At 29.4% G+C, this 21997-nt stretch overlaps 1 protein-coding gene across 1 annotated transcript in view; it reads right to left on the reverse strand.

Moving 5' to 3' along the window:
• LOC129981231 (small conductance calcium-activated potassium channel protein-like) overlaps positions 1 to 21515 on the reverse strand; it is a 186255-nt gene extending 164740 nt beyond the window's left edge. Inside the window, exon 1 of the mRNA XM_056091990.1 lies at positions 21050 to 21515. Within this exon, the coding sequence (XP_055947965.1) occupies positions 21050 to 21340 (291 nt within the window). The 5' untranslated portion in view covers positions 21341 to 21515. The remainder of the gene's footprint in view (positions 1 to 21049) is intronic.
• Positions 21516 to 21997: the final 482 nt, after the last annotated feature.

Below are 21997 nucleotides of genomic sequence, written 5' to 3' on the forward strand. Positions count from 1 at the left end.
CTTTGTTCTGCTTTTAAATTTGGTCCTGTTCTTTAATATATATATATATACATATATATATAAAAACCGAAATTAAAGCTAAGAGAGCATTAAGCCTTATCCCTGACGTTTCCCTGTCAACAAATATTCGATCGTTAACCCATAGGTTAATCTAGAAGCCTATCTGAAGTCTCTGTTTCAAGTAATTTGGCCTTTCACGCTCTCTAATTGAAAATTATGCCATTAATTCTACGCTTAATGTTATAAATTAAACTTCTAAGTGTATCGCAATTAAAAAAAAGCTTGCATTAAGAATTAAATTCAAATTTTGAAAACTTTATTTTACGGGTCTAATAAGAATTTGCGACAAATAAATGCTTTTGAATTGCATTTGCACTCTAAATTTCGAAGGAACAAAAAGCAAAAAACATCCAAAGACTGCGAATTTTCAAATTTTTCTCGATCTTGACTGAATATCATTTTTACTTGACAAAAATTCGTCTGAGATGCGTGACGTAATCATCAATCTTTACGGAAATACCAACGTAAGCATGGGCCAAGGGTGCGGGGTGGGGGCGACCGATTGATTGTGAGAGTGTTCTGAACAAGCGATTTATAAACTGCTAAGGTTAGTCTTTTGTATAAGAACAATGTTTCGAGTAGGTTTAAAGGAAGAATTTCTTTTAGAGCATTCAATGATTACTATAAGTTTTGAATAGTTAAAGTACACAAATAATTAATAATATGATTACATAATCGAAAAAAAAGACAAATATTTCTGCATTTGTATTGTATTCAAATCGAGCTCATACCCTTAACCTAATTTAATCTCTACTAATAATAAAGATGTGTATGTGTGGGTGTGTTAGATCCGTACAAGCCAGACCAGAGTTGCAACTACCAAACATATATGCTTTGGAAGGTGAGAATGGAGACCTCGGAGCGATTTTCTTTACTTTTTAATGTTAATTTTAATTAATTAAAAATTAAGAAAACTTTAGGCGCTTTTTTCGGGATAGCTGACAAAAGACAAATATTCCTGCATCTATGTTGTATTCAAAGTGAACTCATTCCATTAACAAACCTTGATATTTATTAAAAGTAAAGATGTATATATGTGTGTGTGTTAGCGCCGTACCAGCCAGATCGTCGATCTGCAGTTAGCAAATTTGATATATATATATACTATGGAAAGGGGGAATAGACATCTTGGAGCGACTTCCTTTACCTTTTAATGATAATTTTAATTAATTAGAAATAAAGTAAACTTCAAGCGCTTTTCACGATACCTTTCAAAAATATTATCATAAAAAATACTTTTTAAACCATTTAGGAATTTTAAATTATCTTTTCGATGATACCAGATTTTTTGTCATATGTTTCTTTCTACTTTTAATTATTTTTAAAAATATTTTAAGCGTATTTTATAATAATATATTTCATTGATAATTTTAATTAATTAGAAATAAAGTAAACTTCAAATGGTTTTCACGATACCTTTCAAAAATATTATCATAAAAAATACTTTTTAAACCATTTAGGAATTTAAAATTATCTTTTCGATGATACCAGATTTTTTGTCATATGTTTCTTTCTACTTTTAATTATTTTTAAAAATATTTTAAGCGTATTTTATAATAATATATTTCATTGATAATTTTAATTAATTAGAAATAAAGTAAACTTCAAGTGGTTTTCACGATACCTTTCAAAAATATTATAATAAAAAATGCTTTTTAAACCATTTAGGAATTTAAAATTATCTTTTCGATGATACCAGATTTTTTGTCATATGTTTCTTTCTACTTTTAATTATTTTTTAAAATATTTTAAGCGTATTTTATAATAATATATGTCATTGTTGAATGAATTATTAAATCCTTCACAGCGTTGCTACTAATATTTTACCGAGGCATTTTTTTCCATTATTGTAATAAGATATAAAGAATTGGCTTATTTTTCCATCATGAGTAGGTTTCAGTGCAAGACATGCTTTTAATAATTTTTTTTAATATTTTCTTCCAATTAAAATTAAAGTTAAAAAATTCAAATAAACAAAATTAAAAAGTGTCTTCGTTTAAAAATAATTCTGCTATTTCTTGCGATATATTTGAATGTGCAAAGATATGGACAGAAAATTAGAGAAATGCAAAGCACAATGAACAGAATTGAGTAAGGCTTTTGAAATAATGTAATTTATCAAAATGTGAAGTTCAAATATATTTTGCTGAGGAAACCATTAATGTCATGCCAATTTATCGTCAAAGACGGCTACTTAAACTAACTTGTAATAAATTAAATAACATATTACTAATAAGATGAGTACCCGACTTTTTTGCTTATATATTGCAAATAAAAGCTTTTGACAAATAGGGAATGGAACAATTTTATATAAAAAAACCTATTCTTAAGCAAAATTATTTCATCCATTCAGTACTGTTTACTAAGTCCTTCTTCCAATAAAAATAAAGAATTTTATTTCATTTTATGATAGGAATACAACATTTCACATCTTTTTCTACACAGTTGAGGAATTTTTGTTTTCAGAACATTGGGCATAAAAATTTCATGATGAGTGGTTTATTTCTTAATATTTTCTAATTTCTCACCACTGACAAAGATAAAGAGGGGTTAAAATCATTTATATACTCAGTATGTTTAGCTGAACGCCGAGAAACATGTTTCATAAATTTCATTAAAACTCAGTTAAATTTATAACAACTTCATTCTTTTACAAATTACTGATTTTTAATGTCATTTGCATCCGAATTGACTTTATAATTTATTATTATTATAATTAAACTTTTTAACATTTTAATGAGTATAATTACTCAAATAATAACCATAATATTAATAGTTTAACATAATGATAATTTTATGTGATAACTTCAAATTTAATGTTCGATAATGATTAAATGTTGAAAGAATATTTCAAGTACAAATTCATTAAAGTAAGAATGATTGAAAGTTTCAAATATTTCACTGCCAGAACTTGGCAATATCCGAAATCTAATAATTATAAAATTAAAACGTTTTATTGAAAGTTATGACTATGATATAAAATAAGAATTCCACAAAATAAATAATTGTGATTTAAAGAAAGTAAAGCAGGTTTGTTACACTTATGTGCCATTGAAGAACGTGTTGGCGTTATATCTTAGGGGTTTAGATTAGTTACGTTAACCTTTTAATTGTTGATTCTGTCCAACTGGCCTTTGAAAAACTTTTTACTGAAAGAATGATTTCTGTTTCAAACCAGAAGTGGAAAGTGTTAAACGAGTTATCGCCAAGGGTCTCATCACTTTACATTCTGCACTCTTCTCCCAAAATAATTTTTTAGCCAGTGTAGAAATTGCAAGGCCTATTGGGTCAGGTTAGTAATGAAATGTTTAAATTACCTATTTTGAGAAAACACAAGCAGTATTTTGAGATAAAGTTCATCATTTTGAATTGCAGTCAAATGATGGAAACAATATTAGAACTGAAATCTTCAACTTTCAAATTCAGCATCATAAATGATATTTGATCCCCGAAGTTAGAAAGCACGTGCACACATACCCCCCCCCCCACATATTCGGCTATTTATTCTAATCCATATATATTATGTATAATATTTGGAAATGGGATACCAGGATAAATTTACACCGATATTTAAAGAACGCAATTTTCACATATTTCCAATTTCCTTAAAGGAAATTATTTATTCTAAACCCTTTGAAGCTATAGAAAATAGATTCAAAAGCTTACTTCGGCATATTTTTCATCTCAATGATCACCATCTATATTCATCGGCAGCTATTATGAATACCGAAGGTGACCTCCTATTTTTTTTCCAGACGAGCCTCAAAGAAAAATAATTGGAAAATTCTCCTTTGGGGCCTTCTATTCAGCCGGCACTTAAATATTTTCACACGTAAAATATCACCGCCAGGAGCTTTAGAAAGAAGAAAAGAAACTAGGCTGGAAAATAATTCTTTCAAAATAGCCAGGAAAGCGCGCTTCTAGTAAGTGAAGGGAGAAAAAAAAAAAGGAATATATATGAGGTGGATATGGGTTACGCATTATCCTTGATCCTAAGGATTCCCAGAAGTTTTTTGAAAGTTAGAGTAGGTTTGAATGTAAATGAGAAGGATTCCAACCCATTTCTGCTGAATCTAAAAAAATGTAATCTGATATCTAGCTTGATATGATAAACAAAATTTGCATCTAGAAAAACTTTGATAAGGTTATTCAAAATATTTTTATTGGAAATCATAAATGTAATGTTTGCGATGCCTATTTATATTTATTGCTCAGTTTAAAGAAACTCAGAGTTTTTTTTTCTTTGAAAAGTGGGTAAGAAATGCTCAATTTGAAAAGATTTCTGAATGTAATATTTACTGTCATTTCGGAAGTAGAGTCTTAGAATCTATTTATTTTGTGAAAATAATGTCGAATTTTCATCCATGGCAGAATATTCAGTGAAAATAACATCAGTATAATTTAAGGAAAAATGAAACGTTAGCAATAAATTTGGAGCTACATATGAAAATGAAATGTCAGACGATTCTAAATATATTAAATTTAATATAGTCATCAAATATAATTTTTAATAAATAGTTATCGAAAAGTTTAAGCAGTTTCTTTAGGAATTTTAGATGAGTATTCTTTATATATTGGGTCACGATACAAGCTATTTGAAATTTTTACAAATAATTCTTTTTTGCTATAATAATGAAAAGGATTATGTATACAATAACATGCAATTCGATTTTTTATATTATTCTAATCAGTGAAAATTGTGAAAATCAACCGTGATGTGGTCAGAATTTGAATATTGGATTTATAAATATTTGTTTAAAGTTTTGCTGTTAGATGGCTCTGTAAAAAAAAGTGACTTTGCACAATTTTTAGATTTCAGATAAAGATATAAACTCATATTTAAAAAACACAGAACTAAATGGTATATAGACTGTGGAGAAATTAACCGAGTTGTATTTTGTTAGAACTGCAATAGCAAAAGAATGTTAAACGAAATTAGTAAGCGCTTTAAGAAAAATGATGTGAATAATTTTCATACTCCAATAAACAATTCAAATTACAACAAAAATATAACTAAATATTGTCCCAAATACTTCTCCTTCCTTAAAACCAAAATGGCAACTACTACTTTCATACTGATGTATTTAAACAAAATAAAGTTATTAAACACAACACGATGAGACTATAAAGAACGCCATCTTGCGATAAGATTCAGAATTAATGTTCTTATTATTAACATAAAAGCGGTGTTTATATACGGTTGAAACATCAATAATGAAGTTGGAAAGCATCATCAATTTAGTACGAAAAAACACTTTGCACAAAATATCGTTAATAAAAAAACACATAAAACGCGCATTTGGCTTCGATTCCCTAAATTTTTACTGTATCTCGTACTGCATTCGAAATAAAAACTTTAACGCTAAATCGAAATATGTAGAATTAAAAATACTATTTTAAAAACTAAAAATACACCGGTATAAATATCTATTAAGCGTAAATGTTTTCAAAATCAGTCTCCGAGCGTTACTGCTTTTATAATAGTATTTCAAGTTAAAAAACAAATACTTTCATAAATAACGGATCCTTTGAGAAACATTTATCCACTGTATTTCCCTACAACAGCAATCTATGACATTTTAAATTGTATTTTATGTCCCAAAGACATTAAGCAGGAAATTGAACTATTTGCTACAAACATCCATTATTAAAAGACTCGAGAAAAGAAATTTTAATTTTAAGAGCTTATTGTAAAATGTTTTAAGCGCTTTTTTTTAAAAAGATTTTTTTTTTCATCGTACCTGCTTTTATGAATAATATTTTTAGTTGCATTGACGAAGAATGAAATAAACAAAGATAAAATTACAAAATATATCATGAATGAAAAAAATAACATTTCATAGATTGATGAAGAATAATTTAGGAAGCCCAATAAAATGAAATTGTAATAAATGTATTGAAAGCAACTAATATGAGGCATCTTTATCTTGAGTCTACAAAAAACTCTTATTTCTTATCTTTGAGTCGAACCCCCTCTCCCCTATTTTATAAGTATGCGTTGTTGAGACGGACGGACATGATGATATGTTAACAAAGACATGATGATAACTTTAGGGACATAATGGTTAGTACAAGGATACGTACAAGTTTAACAACGAAACCATTTGGACGAATGAAATTTCACATCTGTTCTCACACAAGAATTGCAATTCTGTATGGAATTTCGGACAAAATCCGTCAAAGTGAAATATTGTCTGTCTGTCTGTCCATGTGTGTTCACGAACACAGTAACTCATAAATACAATGAATTTGAAAAATAAAATTCCATATTTACTTTTTATTATTAGAAATTATGAGTGTGCCAAATTTTACTACTGAATCTGTCAGCTGGTTGATCATTTGTTGGTCTGTCTATTCATTTTTAGAATTATATTATATATTTTCATTACTCAAAACTGCAATATGTTAATTAAATGAAATTTAGTCTTTGCTCTTGACATATAATTACAGATTAAAACTGAAATTGGAATCTATTTGATCACTGTGAAAATGACCAAAATATAAACTTGTATTATAATCGATTATTCTACGGATTTGAACGTGTAATGCTTGATATCCTATATGTTTTCTCTGTTCTTTATTTCTTAACCAATAAAAAGAATTAATAAAGATTAAAAAATACAGAGGATAGGAATTTTTTTACCCTCGCATTTCATATAACAACAAATAACTGACGTAATTTATGGTCTACCTAAAATTTAAGCTAAAAGAAAAATTAAGACAATGAAAAAATTATGCCAACAATATCATATCTTTTAATAATACAGCCATATTTCCTATATCATATCGCTGTCAAAAAATATTATCCAATACATAGTACAAGGGCCCGTGTTCATCAAATAATACAATGATAAATAAGACATTAGTTTCTAGTACGATAATTTTTCATAAGCAAACAAAAGAACATCTATTTTGGTAGACTGGCAATATTACGTAGGATTTCAAAAACAATATATTTTTTCTTCTAGTTTCAACGTTAATGCAAGCTTATTGCACCAAGAATTATTATTGCATATTCTGAAACAAAACATTAAGTTGCTAAGTATTGTTTTTAATTTTTCATAGCATTAGTAGCGAACTAATGAAAACAACCAGTACTGAAAAATGTCGAGCAGCTATTATCCATTAAGCTGCAATGCCAAAAAATAACATATAAACAACACACCAAATATAAGGAGTCCTAAAAAATGTATTTAGACTTTGAATAATCACTTCATAAATAATTAATAATATATATCCATGTTTTGGTATTGAATTGATTGCTTCATAGTTTCATCAGCGCCATTGTTGTTTTCAACCAATGGAATTGCAAATGCCACTAAATATTTCAGTCTGCATTTGGAAACAATCTCTTTCAATGGCCTGGTCTCAACTAGTTAGCTTTATTTGTTAGTGAGATATATAAACTATATTTAATGCACTCCCATATAAAGAAATTCATTTCGAATGAAAGCAAATGAGGATGGAGGAAATTAAATTTTATCTCTTCTCCGTAACCATTTGCCGAACAGAATTTCATCACCCTTAAGACGTGATGGTAATGCGAAGAAGCTCCTCCCTGCTGAAAGCGCCATTTTCCCTTGGAACACCTTTTGAATTCGTGGTATTTCCATTGTAAGCTAAGGTAAATATCACCAGACGCGGAGTTCTCACAGAAGAAAAGTCCAATTAATCTTACAAACAAACTACCACCAACAGTCAACATTGAACGGTTACATGATTCTGGATTAAGTAATACATCAAGATAAAACAGAATTTATCAAATGTCAGTAACTGTAATTATAATGAATGATTCAGAGATTAAATATAAAAAACTGTTACTCTAATTTATAAAAAGCTCTATTGTAGTATTAATTAATTAGAAATACAAATCTTATTATTGAAAAATTCAGCACTCACATTAATTAATTTCAGCTAAAAATTCAGTATATATATTATTAAATTTTTATGCAATCCATTCATGGACGAATGAGTGTTGTTTTCAAAGTGCATGCATATTTTTGAACAATTTTATTTAGACATGTATGGCTAATTTAATAATAAATCAATTTGAGTTATTAGGATTGAGAAAATTTTCCACGGTTTCATATTAAGAGCTTCATAATAATTTTATGCATTAGAATGAATATATGCAGTTTAACAACAAGATCATCAAAAATGAGATTTGCATTTGATAAGAAGAAAAATTTCTTAGAGCTGAGAGCTATCACGTTTTCACCGTATTATGTGAATACCATGGTTAAAAATGATAATTTATTGATTCCTTCAAGCATCTCTTGAGTCTGTGATATTTCTAGTGTAAGCTAAGATAAAAATAACCAGACGCGGAGTTCTCACTGAAGAAAATTGCAATTAATCTTAATTCTGACAAACTAACCCCAAAAGTTAATATTGAGTGATTACATAATCCTGGATTATATAATACAACAGGATAAAACAAGAATTTTAAAGTGTTAGTAACTGTAATTACGATGAATGATTTAGAGATTAAATACGAAAAATTGCTATTTTGATTTTAAGAAGACTACTTCTTGTATTAATTATTAGAAATACATCTTATGATAGAAAAATTCAGCATTCGTATTAATTAATTTTAGTTAAGAATTCTGCATACATGTCATTAATTTTTATGTAATATCATCTCATTTATGGATGAATGAGTATTGTATTCAAAATGCATGCTAATTTTTGAGCACTCTTATTTAGATATTTGTGGCTAATATATTAATAAAAAATCTGGAGAATTATTAGCGTCTATAAGAATTTTAATGCCTTCACGTTGTTTCATAATAATTTTAACATTAAGTTAATAAAGATAAGAAATCGAAGTGAAAACGATAATTGTATTTGATATGTTTTCTTCGTAAACAATACGGGTCAAAATTATATGTAATTGATCGATTCTTGTTATTTGAATTCTATTTAATAGACTTAGAGAAGTTTTTGGCTTTTTCTTAAGAAAAGTTTTAAAAATTTCTAATATTTTACATATTAAATACAAATAATGGTTCATTCTTTTCTGAAGATTAGGAACATAACTGAAATAAACAGTAACCTTTCCAAAATTCTGTTAAGTACGAAAAAAAAAGAATAATAATAATAAAAAGAGTGGGAAAGAAGTGTAGCGTGTCGAAGAAAATACTTTTTGGCCTACTTCCATCTAACTCTCGTCGCTCTCTACAGGTAAAGCCCCAGAATCAACAAAAGAAAATCGTTTTGGAGATGTACAACTTCTTTTGGCAGAGTATTTGCTTTACACGAAACAGAAACAGGGAAAAAAACGGAAGAGCTTTCTGATGAATGGGGAAAACATAGAAAAGAAATAAGCATTACAGTAAAGAAAAATGAAAAATAGAATTAAATGTTCTAGCCAATAGGAGTATCTAGTCTCGAATTTCCCGTAACACAAAAGGCACGCTTTTCGTTGAGATTCGCAATACATAGGAAAGAATCGAGTATGAGTTTTGTATCCACCTGTTTCTTTTGAAAGAAGTTAGTTTCTTCTCCTTTTTTTTAATTATTTTAGTTATCGTTACAAATTTCATGCTTTTGTTCACTTGTTTAGACAGACATACTTTCAAAATGAGGTTTAGAAATAGAACAGTTTATAAGGGAAAGATATAAAAATTTACAGCACAAGATTTTCGATGTTTAATAAACATTTTCTACATATATTTCCAATATGAGAAAGCAAAAAGCAACATCTAGTTATTTTATTTTAATATTTTAAGAATACAGTTGTCATTGTCATGAATTTAATGAAATTTTGATTTCGTACTTGTGGCATAACCTGTCCAGAATTGGAGGGAAAATTGATTTCCGAAGATCATAATTTCAACCTCTTACTTTGTTTAGAGATTTAAAAATGTTTCAATGGCTGTTTCAGGATAAATGAAGAAAATAATTTTGCTCCATTAAGAAAATAACATACACACGCACACAAATTCCTTTTGACCCTTCAAAGGAGGAAGAAAAATAAATACTTGCAAATTAGAGATTCTCATCGCATCGAACCACTAGAATTTTGCCTCATAGTCATCCATACTTTCTAAAATAAAAACATTTTTAATAGCCGCCAGTCATATCGAAGCAGACTAACAAAAAATGTAGTCAATACGAGTAGATGCTTGTCTGCATACAAGAAATCAGCCGTCTTCTAAATTCTTAAAAGATAAAGGGTGAGTGCCTAGTAGGCGGTCCCAGTGAAGCATAAGTAGACATGGTGGAAAAGTTTGCTAAGCCCAAGATCATCCAGATAAATTCGATCAACCAGGAGAACAAATGTCTACCTCAGATATCCTCTCCGATAAGAAAGATAAGTTAAGACCAAGATAAAAAATGTTTTAGGAATTACTATTACTTTATATAATACAAGAATCGGAGGAGATCTAACCCAAACTCTTCACATACCATCTAATAAAGATGTTTTCTTCTTTCTCTAGTATAAAAATTGGGATGGAGTGCTCAAAATTTTTTTATTTTGCACACATATAACATAATTCTCGTATAGGAAATATACTAAGATAAAGTATTGCGATCAAAAACTTGAAATTTTGACAATTTTCCACGTTTTAAATATTCTTGACTAGAAAAAAACAACATTATTTTTGGACTTGCAACTGTAATAAATGTCTTTCTGTGAACATAATTCTTTGAACTCGAAAAATGAAATTTGAAATGCGAACTTTAAACCAAAAATGATAGATTTCTATCAAATTTTGAATTAATCCATACATAGGTATTTATTTATCTAGTTGTCCGAGTACAAGAAAACATGAAAATTACAAAACATAGAGAAAAAGATAATTTGGTAAACAGTTCTAGCATTTCAATTACAATAATTTATCAAATTTTGAACCAAAATAGTTAAGGACCTGTCCCTCTGTCGGTTTGTACTTTGGCATGATTGTAAAAGCAATGACTCAAAAATGCAACGACATAAGTAAAGGAAATTTGGTATATGATCTTATTTCTAAAATTATAACTCTATTTTAAAATTTAATTTTAATCAATACAAAAAATGGCGACTGAAATGTATATTTAGTTTTCTTTGTTCTACTACGAAGAACAAGGCCTTCATGTGCAGGACTGAAAATAAAAATTTGAGTTTTCTTGATGTTCCCGTTTTCCGCATGGTCCGCAATTGAAAGAGGAGATATCGCCTTTATTAGAGAGTAGGAGAGAAAATTGCATTTAGAGCACTCCTGTTATTTTTAAGTAATGATGCTTAATTATAATTCGAATCCTCAGTTAAAAGAAATCTTACTTATTCAATTAATAAATTTACTTATTTTTCATATATCATGAAATATTAAATCAACATCTAGAGCATGAAAATGTCGCAAAGGATGGAATATGTATCCGTAACTAAAATGATCGGTCGATCCATCATCATATGGAAAGTTAGAAAAGGATACTTGCTTAAATATGACTAATAGTAAAAGCTGAGTTATATTCTGCAAGAAAAGCACATTAATAATTCATAGAGTTTCCAGGAATATGCTGATCCAAATAAATTGGAATTTATTTCAGCTTCACTGGGAATTGGGAAAAGTGCAGAGATGGTAAATTTTAAAGCTTTAATATATATAGTCCGGAAATAAATATTCATACATACAAATTTCATATCGACTGCATATTACTTTTACATCGAGGTGAATTTCCTTTCCTTAAAAAATAATTTCCTTTTATTTCTCTTTCTCTTTTGCTTACAATTCTTTTTAAAATTCTGAAAAATCTTGACACTTTTTTTTCTTTGCTAAAAAATTAACCGAATTCGTATTTTTATTAGTTTACGGAAAGTTTTATACTTCTGAATTTCGATATGTGTATTTAATTTAATTCCAAATAAAACATTAAATTTTATAAATAGCTGTTTTTGCATGCAATCTAAATGTCGATTTTTAAAAATATTTAAGGGCAAATTTTTATGATTTTTATTATTTATATTTTGATCTTAAAAATAAAAAACTGATTTTGTTATAATATTAAAAAATCTTTAGCCACCGACCTAATCAACTTAATAGCTGAAGGGGGGTAAGACAGCATTTGGAAAAAATATCGCCAAAATTAGAGATCTAGAAGAAAAATTATTCTTGAAAATTCCAGTATTAACGTTCCCATTGTGGGGAAAAATTATAATAAATGTATATCAGTTTAAGTAATTAAGAAACTGCAAACCAGAAAATTAAAGCAATATTTCATGAAGCTAACCTATAAAGTAAATATTTCCCGAGTTAAAAACTTTTAAATGGAAAATGCATTATATTTAGAGCGTATCAATACCGATACATCTAAACATAAATGAAATTAACCAAATAAGAAATAAATATTAAATTTAAATAACAAAAAAAAGAATAAAATAGTATAAAAACTGAATGATAAATTCGTTCTTGAGAACTTTATCAAAAGTAAATTTCAAGCAGGGACTTTCGTCTAAGTATTAACCCATCGTGACCCAAAAATCTCAAGAAATTTGGTAAATAAATTATTTCAAAATTCAAATCCAAACACAACTACAACAAAATCAAAACAATTCATACACTTTTATCTTTTTTATTCTATCTTATTCTTTTTTTTTGCAATTTAAATTTAATATTTATTTATAATTTGTTTATGTAATCTATACTTATAATAAAGCTCAATGTGTGTGTGTGTGTGTGTGTGTGTGTTGGCGCTCTACAGGCCAGGTCATTTGACTTACAGCTATCAAATTTGGTACATGTATACCTTAGAGGTCGGGAATGTGCACCTGGGGTCCCTTTTTTTGAAATTTTAATTAGAATTTTAATTATTAATTAAAAACTAACTTTCCCGCCAAAATAATCTTCCATTTTCCCCACCGCCAAATGAGTAAGGCTCAGTTGTTTTTTTCTCCCAACAGTAATGAGGCTAGGGTTAATATTTTTCGGCGGATTATTTCAAACGATTCTGTTTATTTTCTTAATGTTTTAGGCATTTAAAATTAAACATTGTTAATTAATCCATGTTTCAGATTCATTCTGAAGTACTTTTGAATTAAAATAACACAGAATAAAGGAAATTAAAAATGTATAATCTTCATAGCGTTACCCCAACTGGCGTAGAAAAATTCACGCATTTGCGTTAACGTAACTGGCGAAGAAAATTTACGCATGCGCACTGTGTTCTGATCGTTGTCATGACAACCAACGGATGATTTACATTATTTTTGGGTTAGTTGCATGCTTTTGTAAGTAAATTGTACTTATATTAGTTATATATTTTTTGTATATGCTTATAGTTTTAAGTACATCGTTTTTTAAGTAGTTTTTTAAAACCTGTTTTCGACCGATTATTTTAAACGATTCATTTTATTTTCTTAGTGTTTGATGCATTTAAAATGAAACATTGTTAATGAATCGATCTGTTCATGATGAATCTGAGAAATTTTTGTGGACAAATTCTTGTGATATTATATAAATTAAGAAAGATATTCTTTAGTGCCCAGAAAGTTTAAACGCTGAGTGACTCTATTATCAGTAATCATATTATTAAAAAAAATGCTTTGTTTCAGTAAAAAATATTATTATATTAATTGCAGATTAATCATTTACACTTTAATTTAAAGCATAATTTCTACGAGGGGTAACAGAAAATGAGAGAGATACATATCACGCTATGACTGAAGGCCTTTATAATGTTATGAGTGATTTATATGACTATGAAAATTTGAAGTTTTAAAATATTTTGCTCTATTAAAGTTGGAATTGCGTAAAATATTTAATGGTACGACCGGAGTCTAACCCCCTGCTTGGCGAAATTTTTAAAAATCGCCAACAACGGCCTTGCGAAATGTTCAAAAGCAAAGGAGCAGATGTTCAATTATAGTGCATAATAAAGATTGCCAGCTTTGGTGCGTTATCGCAACTTGGCGAAGAAGGGATTGAACTCCGATTCAACCTATTTAATTATTAAAAATTAAACGAACATTAAGATTGGCGAACCGGCTGGTCGCCAAAGGCGGCTAGTTACTTAATAAATCCTGTCGATAAATTATTCATATGTTGAAAAAAAGACAGAAAAATTTATTTTCAAATCAAAGGATTAAGCAACATCAGTTTGATATAGAATTGAAAATTCTATAAACTATTTAATTGCCATTTAAGGTGATTAACTTAATAGCATTGCAATAAATTTGTTTAAAGAAATGAGTCGTCAAACAGTGTCTTTATGTAGCTATAAAGAGCAATATGCGACGAACGTTTTCTTAATGGCGGTTTATCGTATCAAACGATAATTCAATAAGAAACCATATCTTTAATCTCAACGAGAAAATTTCCTATTTAAGAAATATGTATTTCTTAGCAAATATGCCGAATGAACTGTTGATTTAAAAAAATGTGTTATCGGCATTAGAGACAGTGTCCAATCGATATTAGAACACACTGACGCATCGACATTAGAGAATCGTAAAAGAGATATTGTCGAAAAGAATATTTCATATAGGAGGAAAAAGGAATCTTATTTATGAAATCGATATTAAAGATACAAAAACACATAAAGGAACATGGAAAGAAAATAAACCTTTGAATTATAGTTCATTTAAAATTAAAGATTAGAAAACTCAGTTTCTATTTCTTTTATCATTTCTTATATTATAAGAACTTATATAGCAATTGGTGATAATGGCGCAAGTTGGGAGAAATATTTTTCAGAATTAGAACCGATTGAAAAAAGAATAACTTCCTATGTTACTATTCATCGATTACCTCGCGAAATCGATTTAAATAATTTTAACAATAATTTCGCAAATACAAAAGCAAATTAGATTTTGCACAGTAAAATAAACGCTTTTTTCATTAGATTTTTTTTCCATTTTGAATTTATGTAAGTTTTAAAGAAAGGGAAGCATATTGCAAATCTGCTATCGGCGATAAAAGCTGGAGTTATGTGATATTTGGCAAACTTTCGCCATAATTGTCACAAAAAAAGAGTTTTTTACTTAATATCATGATGGAAATAATAGCAAAAACTGAAATATTCTTAATTTTTTAAATGAAGTCTTTCCTATGTTCTAACAATGTAGAGCTTTAAAGAAATAGGAAGGAATGTGATTCGATCGTTATAACTATAAATTTATTCATTATTTTCATACGTTTTTCAATTGGATGGCTCACGCTTATTTAGAGTTATAATTATTTCTTATATTTTGTATAATAATAAATTTTTTATTTATTAAACTAAGAAATCAAAGACCCATATGCAAGCGCATGACTTTAATAAATCAATAAAATAATCTTTGAATTTTACATATGAAAGCTGCTTCCAGAAATTAAAAATTATAACTCTGATTCATGCAGTATGACTATGGGTCTCAAAGAATGAGTTGCTAAAATGTCATCAAAGTTATTAAATTTAAAATGTAACTACCCTTTTCTTTCACTTGGCCTTGTATTTTAAAGACAGATGCTGCTAATACTAACACGGATTCTAACGTCAATTAAGAAATATTCATCACCTGCCCATTCATCAATGGATCTCACGTAAAAAAATAGAATCCGTCCGGCATGTGGCCAACCACTATTGTACCCTTCAGGTAAGTGAAACAGCCATTTTTTTCTATATCTTATCATTCTCAATTCTGAGGTATTTCCTGAAGGATTCAATAGTTTGATATAACAACTCTATGTGATCAGAGACAACTAAATAGTGCCAATTCTTTATTTATATGTCTTCGTGTTTTCATCACCAATGTTTTACTCTCTAAAGAGCGAGAATCTGCTTACTTATCCGAGGACTTCTGCCTCAAATCTGAGGTGCATTTGTGAGGAATTCAATGTTTTAATAATTACACTCTTTAATTAGTACGTTTCAGAAAAAATAATCAAATATTGGTCATTCCATATTTATCCGTTTCATCCTCTTTTGTTGTACCCTCTCATTAAGCAAGATTCCACTTACTTATCGGGGGTTTTCTCAAAAAAGAGGTGCCTTCCTCCCCAAAGGAATTTAATATTTTGATAAATGTATGCCAAAATACATAAATATGGAACTGTTAAACATATAATTTCGTATAAGATGGAATATAAACGTGTCAAAATGTATAGATATGGAACTGTCAAATATTTCATTTCGCATAAATCTGGGATATAAGCGTATAATTCCATATTTATAAATTTTTGTATTTTTACCACCATTTTAGATCAGCTACACCATTACCATCAATTAGATCAGCAAAGACTCCATTTATTTAGTTAGAGATTTCGCATACACAAATCTTAGAAGCCTTTCTAAAGGATTTGATGTTTTGATAACTCTGTGTTTAATCAGAGATTACCTAGATATTTTAAATTCCATTACTCCATTATTTCACAGATAAGTAAATCTGTGAATTTCTCATCCCTAAATTTGAAATGCCCCCCCCCCCACCACCACAAGGGATTCTATGTTTTCATAGCTTTGTGTTTAAACTGAGTTTACGTAAATATTGACAATCCCTTGTCTCTGTGTTTTCACTACCACCGCTTTACCAATCAAGCAAGCGAGCTCCTGCTTATTTATCTGTAAATGCTTCATCCCTAAATCTAAGGTGCCAGATTCATGAAATGCAATGCTTTAATAAAAATACTCTACGACTTGTATATTTGAACAGAGAATAACTGATTATTGAGTATTTGACATTTATACGTTCCTTACTTCTTAAATTATTGAAACATACCGAGCTCATCCTAGAATGGCATATAATTCTCATTTAGTTTTAAACAAAGGCAACCAAGGAAAATATCGGTCATCAAATATATTTTATAGATTGCGGAATGTACAATAATGGAAGCTAAATCAAAACGTATTTCTTACAATTATTAAACATATTGATACGTAATGAATTAAATTTTAATAAGTTTGAGAATTCAAGTTTATTTTTTAAACAAAGACAACCAAAGAAATTATTCTTCATGATCGAATATGTTTTACAGATTTTGGAAAGTAAAATAATGAAAATCAAATCAGAACTTATTTCTTAAAAATGCTGAAACATACTGAACTTAACCTAAAAGTGGTTGGTATTTCATATTTTGTTCAAAGTTAATACAAAACATTCTTCTTAAACACTTTGGACATACAAAATTCATCCTTAAAATAGTGGATAGTTAATATTTCATTTTAAATAGAGAATGTAGGAAAAGACTTTTGATTATCAAATATCTTTTAAAGATTGCGTAATTTAAATTAAAAAAAAATCAACGAGAACAATTTCATTTTTCATGAAAGTTGAAATACTGCTTAACAAAATCCTCTTTAATGTGGCGAACAATTGTTTATTTTCTATTTTTAGCAAAGATACCAACAATGACGAAAAACCCGCATGTCCACTTATTTTTTTTTATGACTATGGAATATAAAAGGCGCGAATGTCTGAAAAAACGCATACATGTTTGCAGTATAAATAAACTATGAAAACAAAAATAATTCTATAATTTTCAACGATGTCACAGTCTTCTTATGCATTTAATTCTCTACATGAAAGATTTAAATTTCATGCAGATTTTCATGCGTGTTTATTGAAATCGTGAATCTACTTTAAAACCCTGACTGCAGCTGCTTACTACACCAGCTTTTTTTGCAGCGTTTTGCTATTCATGTTGATATTATATACATTCCTTATTTCAGCTCGTTTGAATTTTAAGTATATTCATGTGGTGCTTTGAATATTTTTATCTCCGCCAGTGAATAGAAAAATAAACAAACATAAAATTTTATTCTACGAATATTTCTTTCAAAAATGTACATTACCATATATCATCATAGAGAGGGAGATCTCATTTTATGAATGCCAACTATATTTCCTCATGCATAGAATTTATCAAATTAAAAAATCACGTTTTACTGTAATTCCTCACGAATTGAAGCGGCTGTGATTCAAATCTTACCTACAAATGCACTGATTTTTATTAATATTATGCACAATTGAATTCTAATCTAAATTTTTAAATTATATTTTCATACTGAATAATTCCGTGTTTGTCATACTTTTTATAAATAATTTCAAATTTTGGCGTTCTACAACTTTATATAGTATATAAATGTATATATATTATATATATTACTTTATAGTTTACTTTATATAGTATATAAATGCAGATTTGTGCCGGCGTCCTGGCCTAAGGGTATCGTTTCTTCTCCGTGATCTAATCGTCCCGGGTTTGAGTCCTAGTTCGGGCATGGTTGTTCTCTACCCTGTGTTCTATTTGTGGGGTGCGTGAAAGATTCCCCCTGTGAAAAGGGGTTGTGCAAGCGAGTGTGTGCGTGTTTCTTCTTCATATGAGCTAGAAGGCAGACTTCTGCCCTCGGGTGCTCAGGGGTCTTTACCCTCAGAAGCTATTGTGCAAAAAACTTGGCTTAAAAATAGTCACACACACACAAAAAAAAATGCAGATTTGTAATTTGTTGTTAACCGCGTATACTGTTTTGTACTTTTATTATCTAATTAAATGACACCTTCCTTTGTGTAGTCTTACTCATTCAGTGAAGAATCCATAAAATACTGTTGTTTTTGTTTCTTATGGCACATTCTACGGACAAGCCCGCTGTTTGAAGACGGCGATTTTAAGCCGGTGTGGGGGAGGAAGCGTCTCTTGTTTGTTTAGTAGCACCAACTAGGGCCAAGAGTACGACTTTGCTACTCACGCATCACTTATTCGCTTGCACAACCCCTTTTTACAGGAGGGCACATTCATACATCTCACAGATAGAACAACGGAAGAACAACCATGCTCAAACCGGGACTCGAAACCCGGACGCCCAGATCAGGAAGACGCGCTACCCCTATGCCAGGACGCCGGTATATAATACTTGATGTGTATAATTGAGGCAATAATAGTAATGTATAATTTTTGCACCTAAATATATATTGTATTAAAACGTAAAATTGAATATCACATTATAAGAATGGGAAGCGATAATTCGATGCTCTTATGGTGACGCACGGTAATGACGATTACGGGTCAATTTAAACTTGATATTCAATCCTATATGTTCATTTTTAATATTTAGCTTTAGAACACAGCTTTTAAAATCGATTTTTTTACTATACATCGCACTTATTATACTTTTATTGTGTGTTTATACGTTTTTAATTTTATACATAATTTTCTTTTGCATTTTTCAGTAATGAAATATTTTTTATTTACATGAAAAGATATCTTTTTAAATTTTATTTTATACTTTTTCTTTGTTTAAATTTTCAAAAACATTTTATAAATATCTTTGCTTTAATTTTTGATATATGTGTTGTGATCGAATGAATGATATATAGTAAATGACTACAGATTTAACGTTATATTTTAGATTTAAATTGTATTAAAACTTTCCACACTTTTTACTCGTATCTCTTTCGACCAGATTAACGTTCCATAATCCCATTATCGTCCCTAAGTTTACCAAGTGTAAAATTTACGCACAAATCAAGTATTTTTAGTTTTTTAAGTTGAATTTATTTTTGTAGAGGCTTAATACACCTTACATTTATTTTTAAATATATTTAATTATTATATAAAAGAAACAAAAGACTAGGTTAATATGGCTTGCTTATTTAATTTAAACTATTTTAAAGAAAAAATAAACTCATACAACGAGACTATTTTGTCACACAAAAAACACACGAGTTTTGCTTGATAAAGAACCCATTGTTAAAGAAGTCACGACTGAAAGTTTTCCTCTAGCGTTGTTAAGTTTATTCTTTTATTGTGATGAATGAATTATAAAATTGAAACTTACTGACACGCTTTTTAAAATTTTTAAACATTAATATAGTTTTTAACAGGTTATTTATGTGGTAAAGAAAATATTTTTCATAAATAATTTTTAAAGATAATTTTTATGACAACAGCGTAATTGAATTCAACTAATCATCAAATAATTCTTAGTAGTTGTTCTATCACTGCATCTAATTACCATTACAAAAAAAAATCACTTTCTTAAATGAAGAAATGCATTTCTAAACTATTTTCAAGTACACTCAATAAATATTCTTCGCTTGCTTCTATATAGTATTTGTCTTATTTCTTTTCATGTGAAGTAAATACTGCCAAGATAGTCTGACTTATTTTGACAGTGTTCTTTATGTACTACCATCTGAAAAAAATTTCTTATATATTTGATGGTAAAAAATTCATTCTTTACTTCATTTAGGTACTTAGGTTCTTTACTTCAATTAGGTACTTTTTTTGCAAACAAATATCTTTGAATTTTGTATTAAAAAACAAGATTTTGTCCTTTCAGTTACCCTTATTTTAGGAAATTAATGCATTATTTTAAATAATCTTAGGGAAAAGTAATATAAAGATGCTGATGTAATTTCATTAGAATATAGAAATAATTTAATAATATTTTCTTCTCAAAAACTTCAAGCTCAACTTATCAAAATCTTTTAAGTAAATCAATCTATTCAGCTTTTTTAAAAGTTCAGATAGTTTATCATATTTGCATATTTTATAAAAACATTTTTCACAAAAACAAGAAATAAATTTCACGATAGTTTTATAGATTAATGCATTATATTTCTAAACTAATTTCATAGAATTAGTCATTATATATACGAACAAAACAGGTTTTTGAAATATCTTAAAGGAAAAAATTATAGCTATATTGGTCAATTCAATAAAATTTCAAGATAGAATTTTTTTCTTTTGTTTTGAAATAAATAAATAAAGCCAGATATTGTCACTGATTAAATAACACTTAAATATTCATATTGAATGTTACTGGCTTCACACGAATTTTTAAAGATAAACAATGAAAAATTTATACAAATAAATTATTCCCTTCATTCAAATAGATATCTTTTTATCAACAAAATATCAATTAAACATACCTTTAATCAAATGTAATGAATATACGAAATCTGAAGAAAATACAGACACAATAATATTTGATCTCTTATTAAAATAGATTCTACAATCTGAATAATTCTCCAGAAGTAAAAATCCACGTGTAATTAATTCTACAGCATATTTACAAAACAACAACTCACCTTTCCGTATATTCCCGCCGCAGAAAACTCTGTCTCTGCAACCATTACGGCGATCCCAAAAATGGCCATGATCAGTGCATAATCACTGACCCTTCTCCTTTTTTCGAAGAGGGCCTTCCTCCTGCCCAGGCGATACCCAACGCTGGGGCGGCCCCCGTGCGTGGTGGAAGAGTTCCTCCTCCGCCGGTTGATGACGGTAGCCCCGGCGGCAGCGCATTCGCCATCTTCGGCGGGGGCCAGATTCACGCTGCTCGATCCCATTTCTTTGAATCGGCGGATGGCCCCGTGCATGCGCAGGGGCAGGCTGGGAGGGGGGCCCGTGCCCGAGGGGACCCCCGAACCACCGAGGGCGGCCCCCACGAACCCCGCTGTCACCCCTACGCTGGCCGTGGTCCCTTCAGGTCAACCACTCCATAAAAAAATCCATTTTGAAGACGTGGGTTTTGTGGAAGAACGGAGCAGTCTCGTCGGAGTCACATTCTTACTCTGATGCTGGGATCGAGATGCTGAGCTAAGAGTAAGCCGCCTTCTGTTGTCAGGTTTGGAAGCGGTGCCGCGCATGCGCCGCTTCTGGGTAGGGATTTTGTGTGGGGAAAATAAGAGATTTGTTTCCCCCCTCAGATCTTGGGTGCTAGGTATACCGCAGATGTCCTTGGGCAGCGATGGATTTTGGAAATTGATGTGTAGTTTTTGCTGTTATTATTTTGCGTGACTTGGCATTTTTTATTTTTATCTGTAAGGTGCGAAAATAGTTAAGGGAAATAATTTTTCTTATGAGAGAGAGAGAGAGGTCGTTTAATTTATTTTGAAGTGCTATTTAAGATGAAGTGTAATTGACGTAAAGTGAGAGCTTTTGTGTTCTCTGAGGTCAAGGGTTTTTGTCTTTATCAGATAGGAAATAAATTTGCACTGTATTCAATTTTGTTATTTTAATCATTCATAACTTAT

The sequence above is a fragment of the Argiope bruennichi genome, chromosome 8 (assembly GCF_947563725.1).
Source record: "Argiope bruennichi chromosome 8, qqArgBrue1.1, whole genome shotgun sequence".
In the NCBI taxonomy this organism is placed as follows: Eukaryota; Metazoa; Arthropoda; class Arachnida; order Araneae; family Araneidae; genus Argiope; species Argiope bruennichi.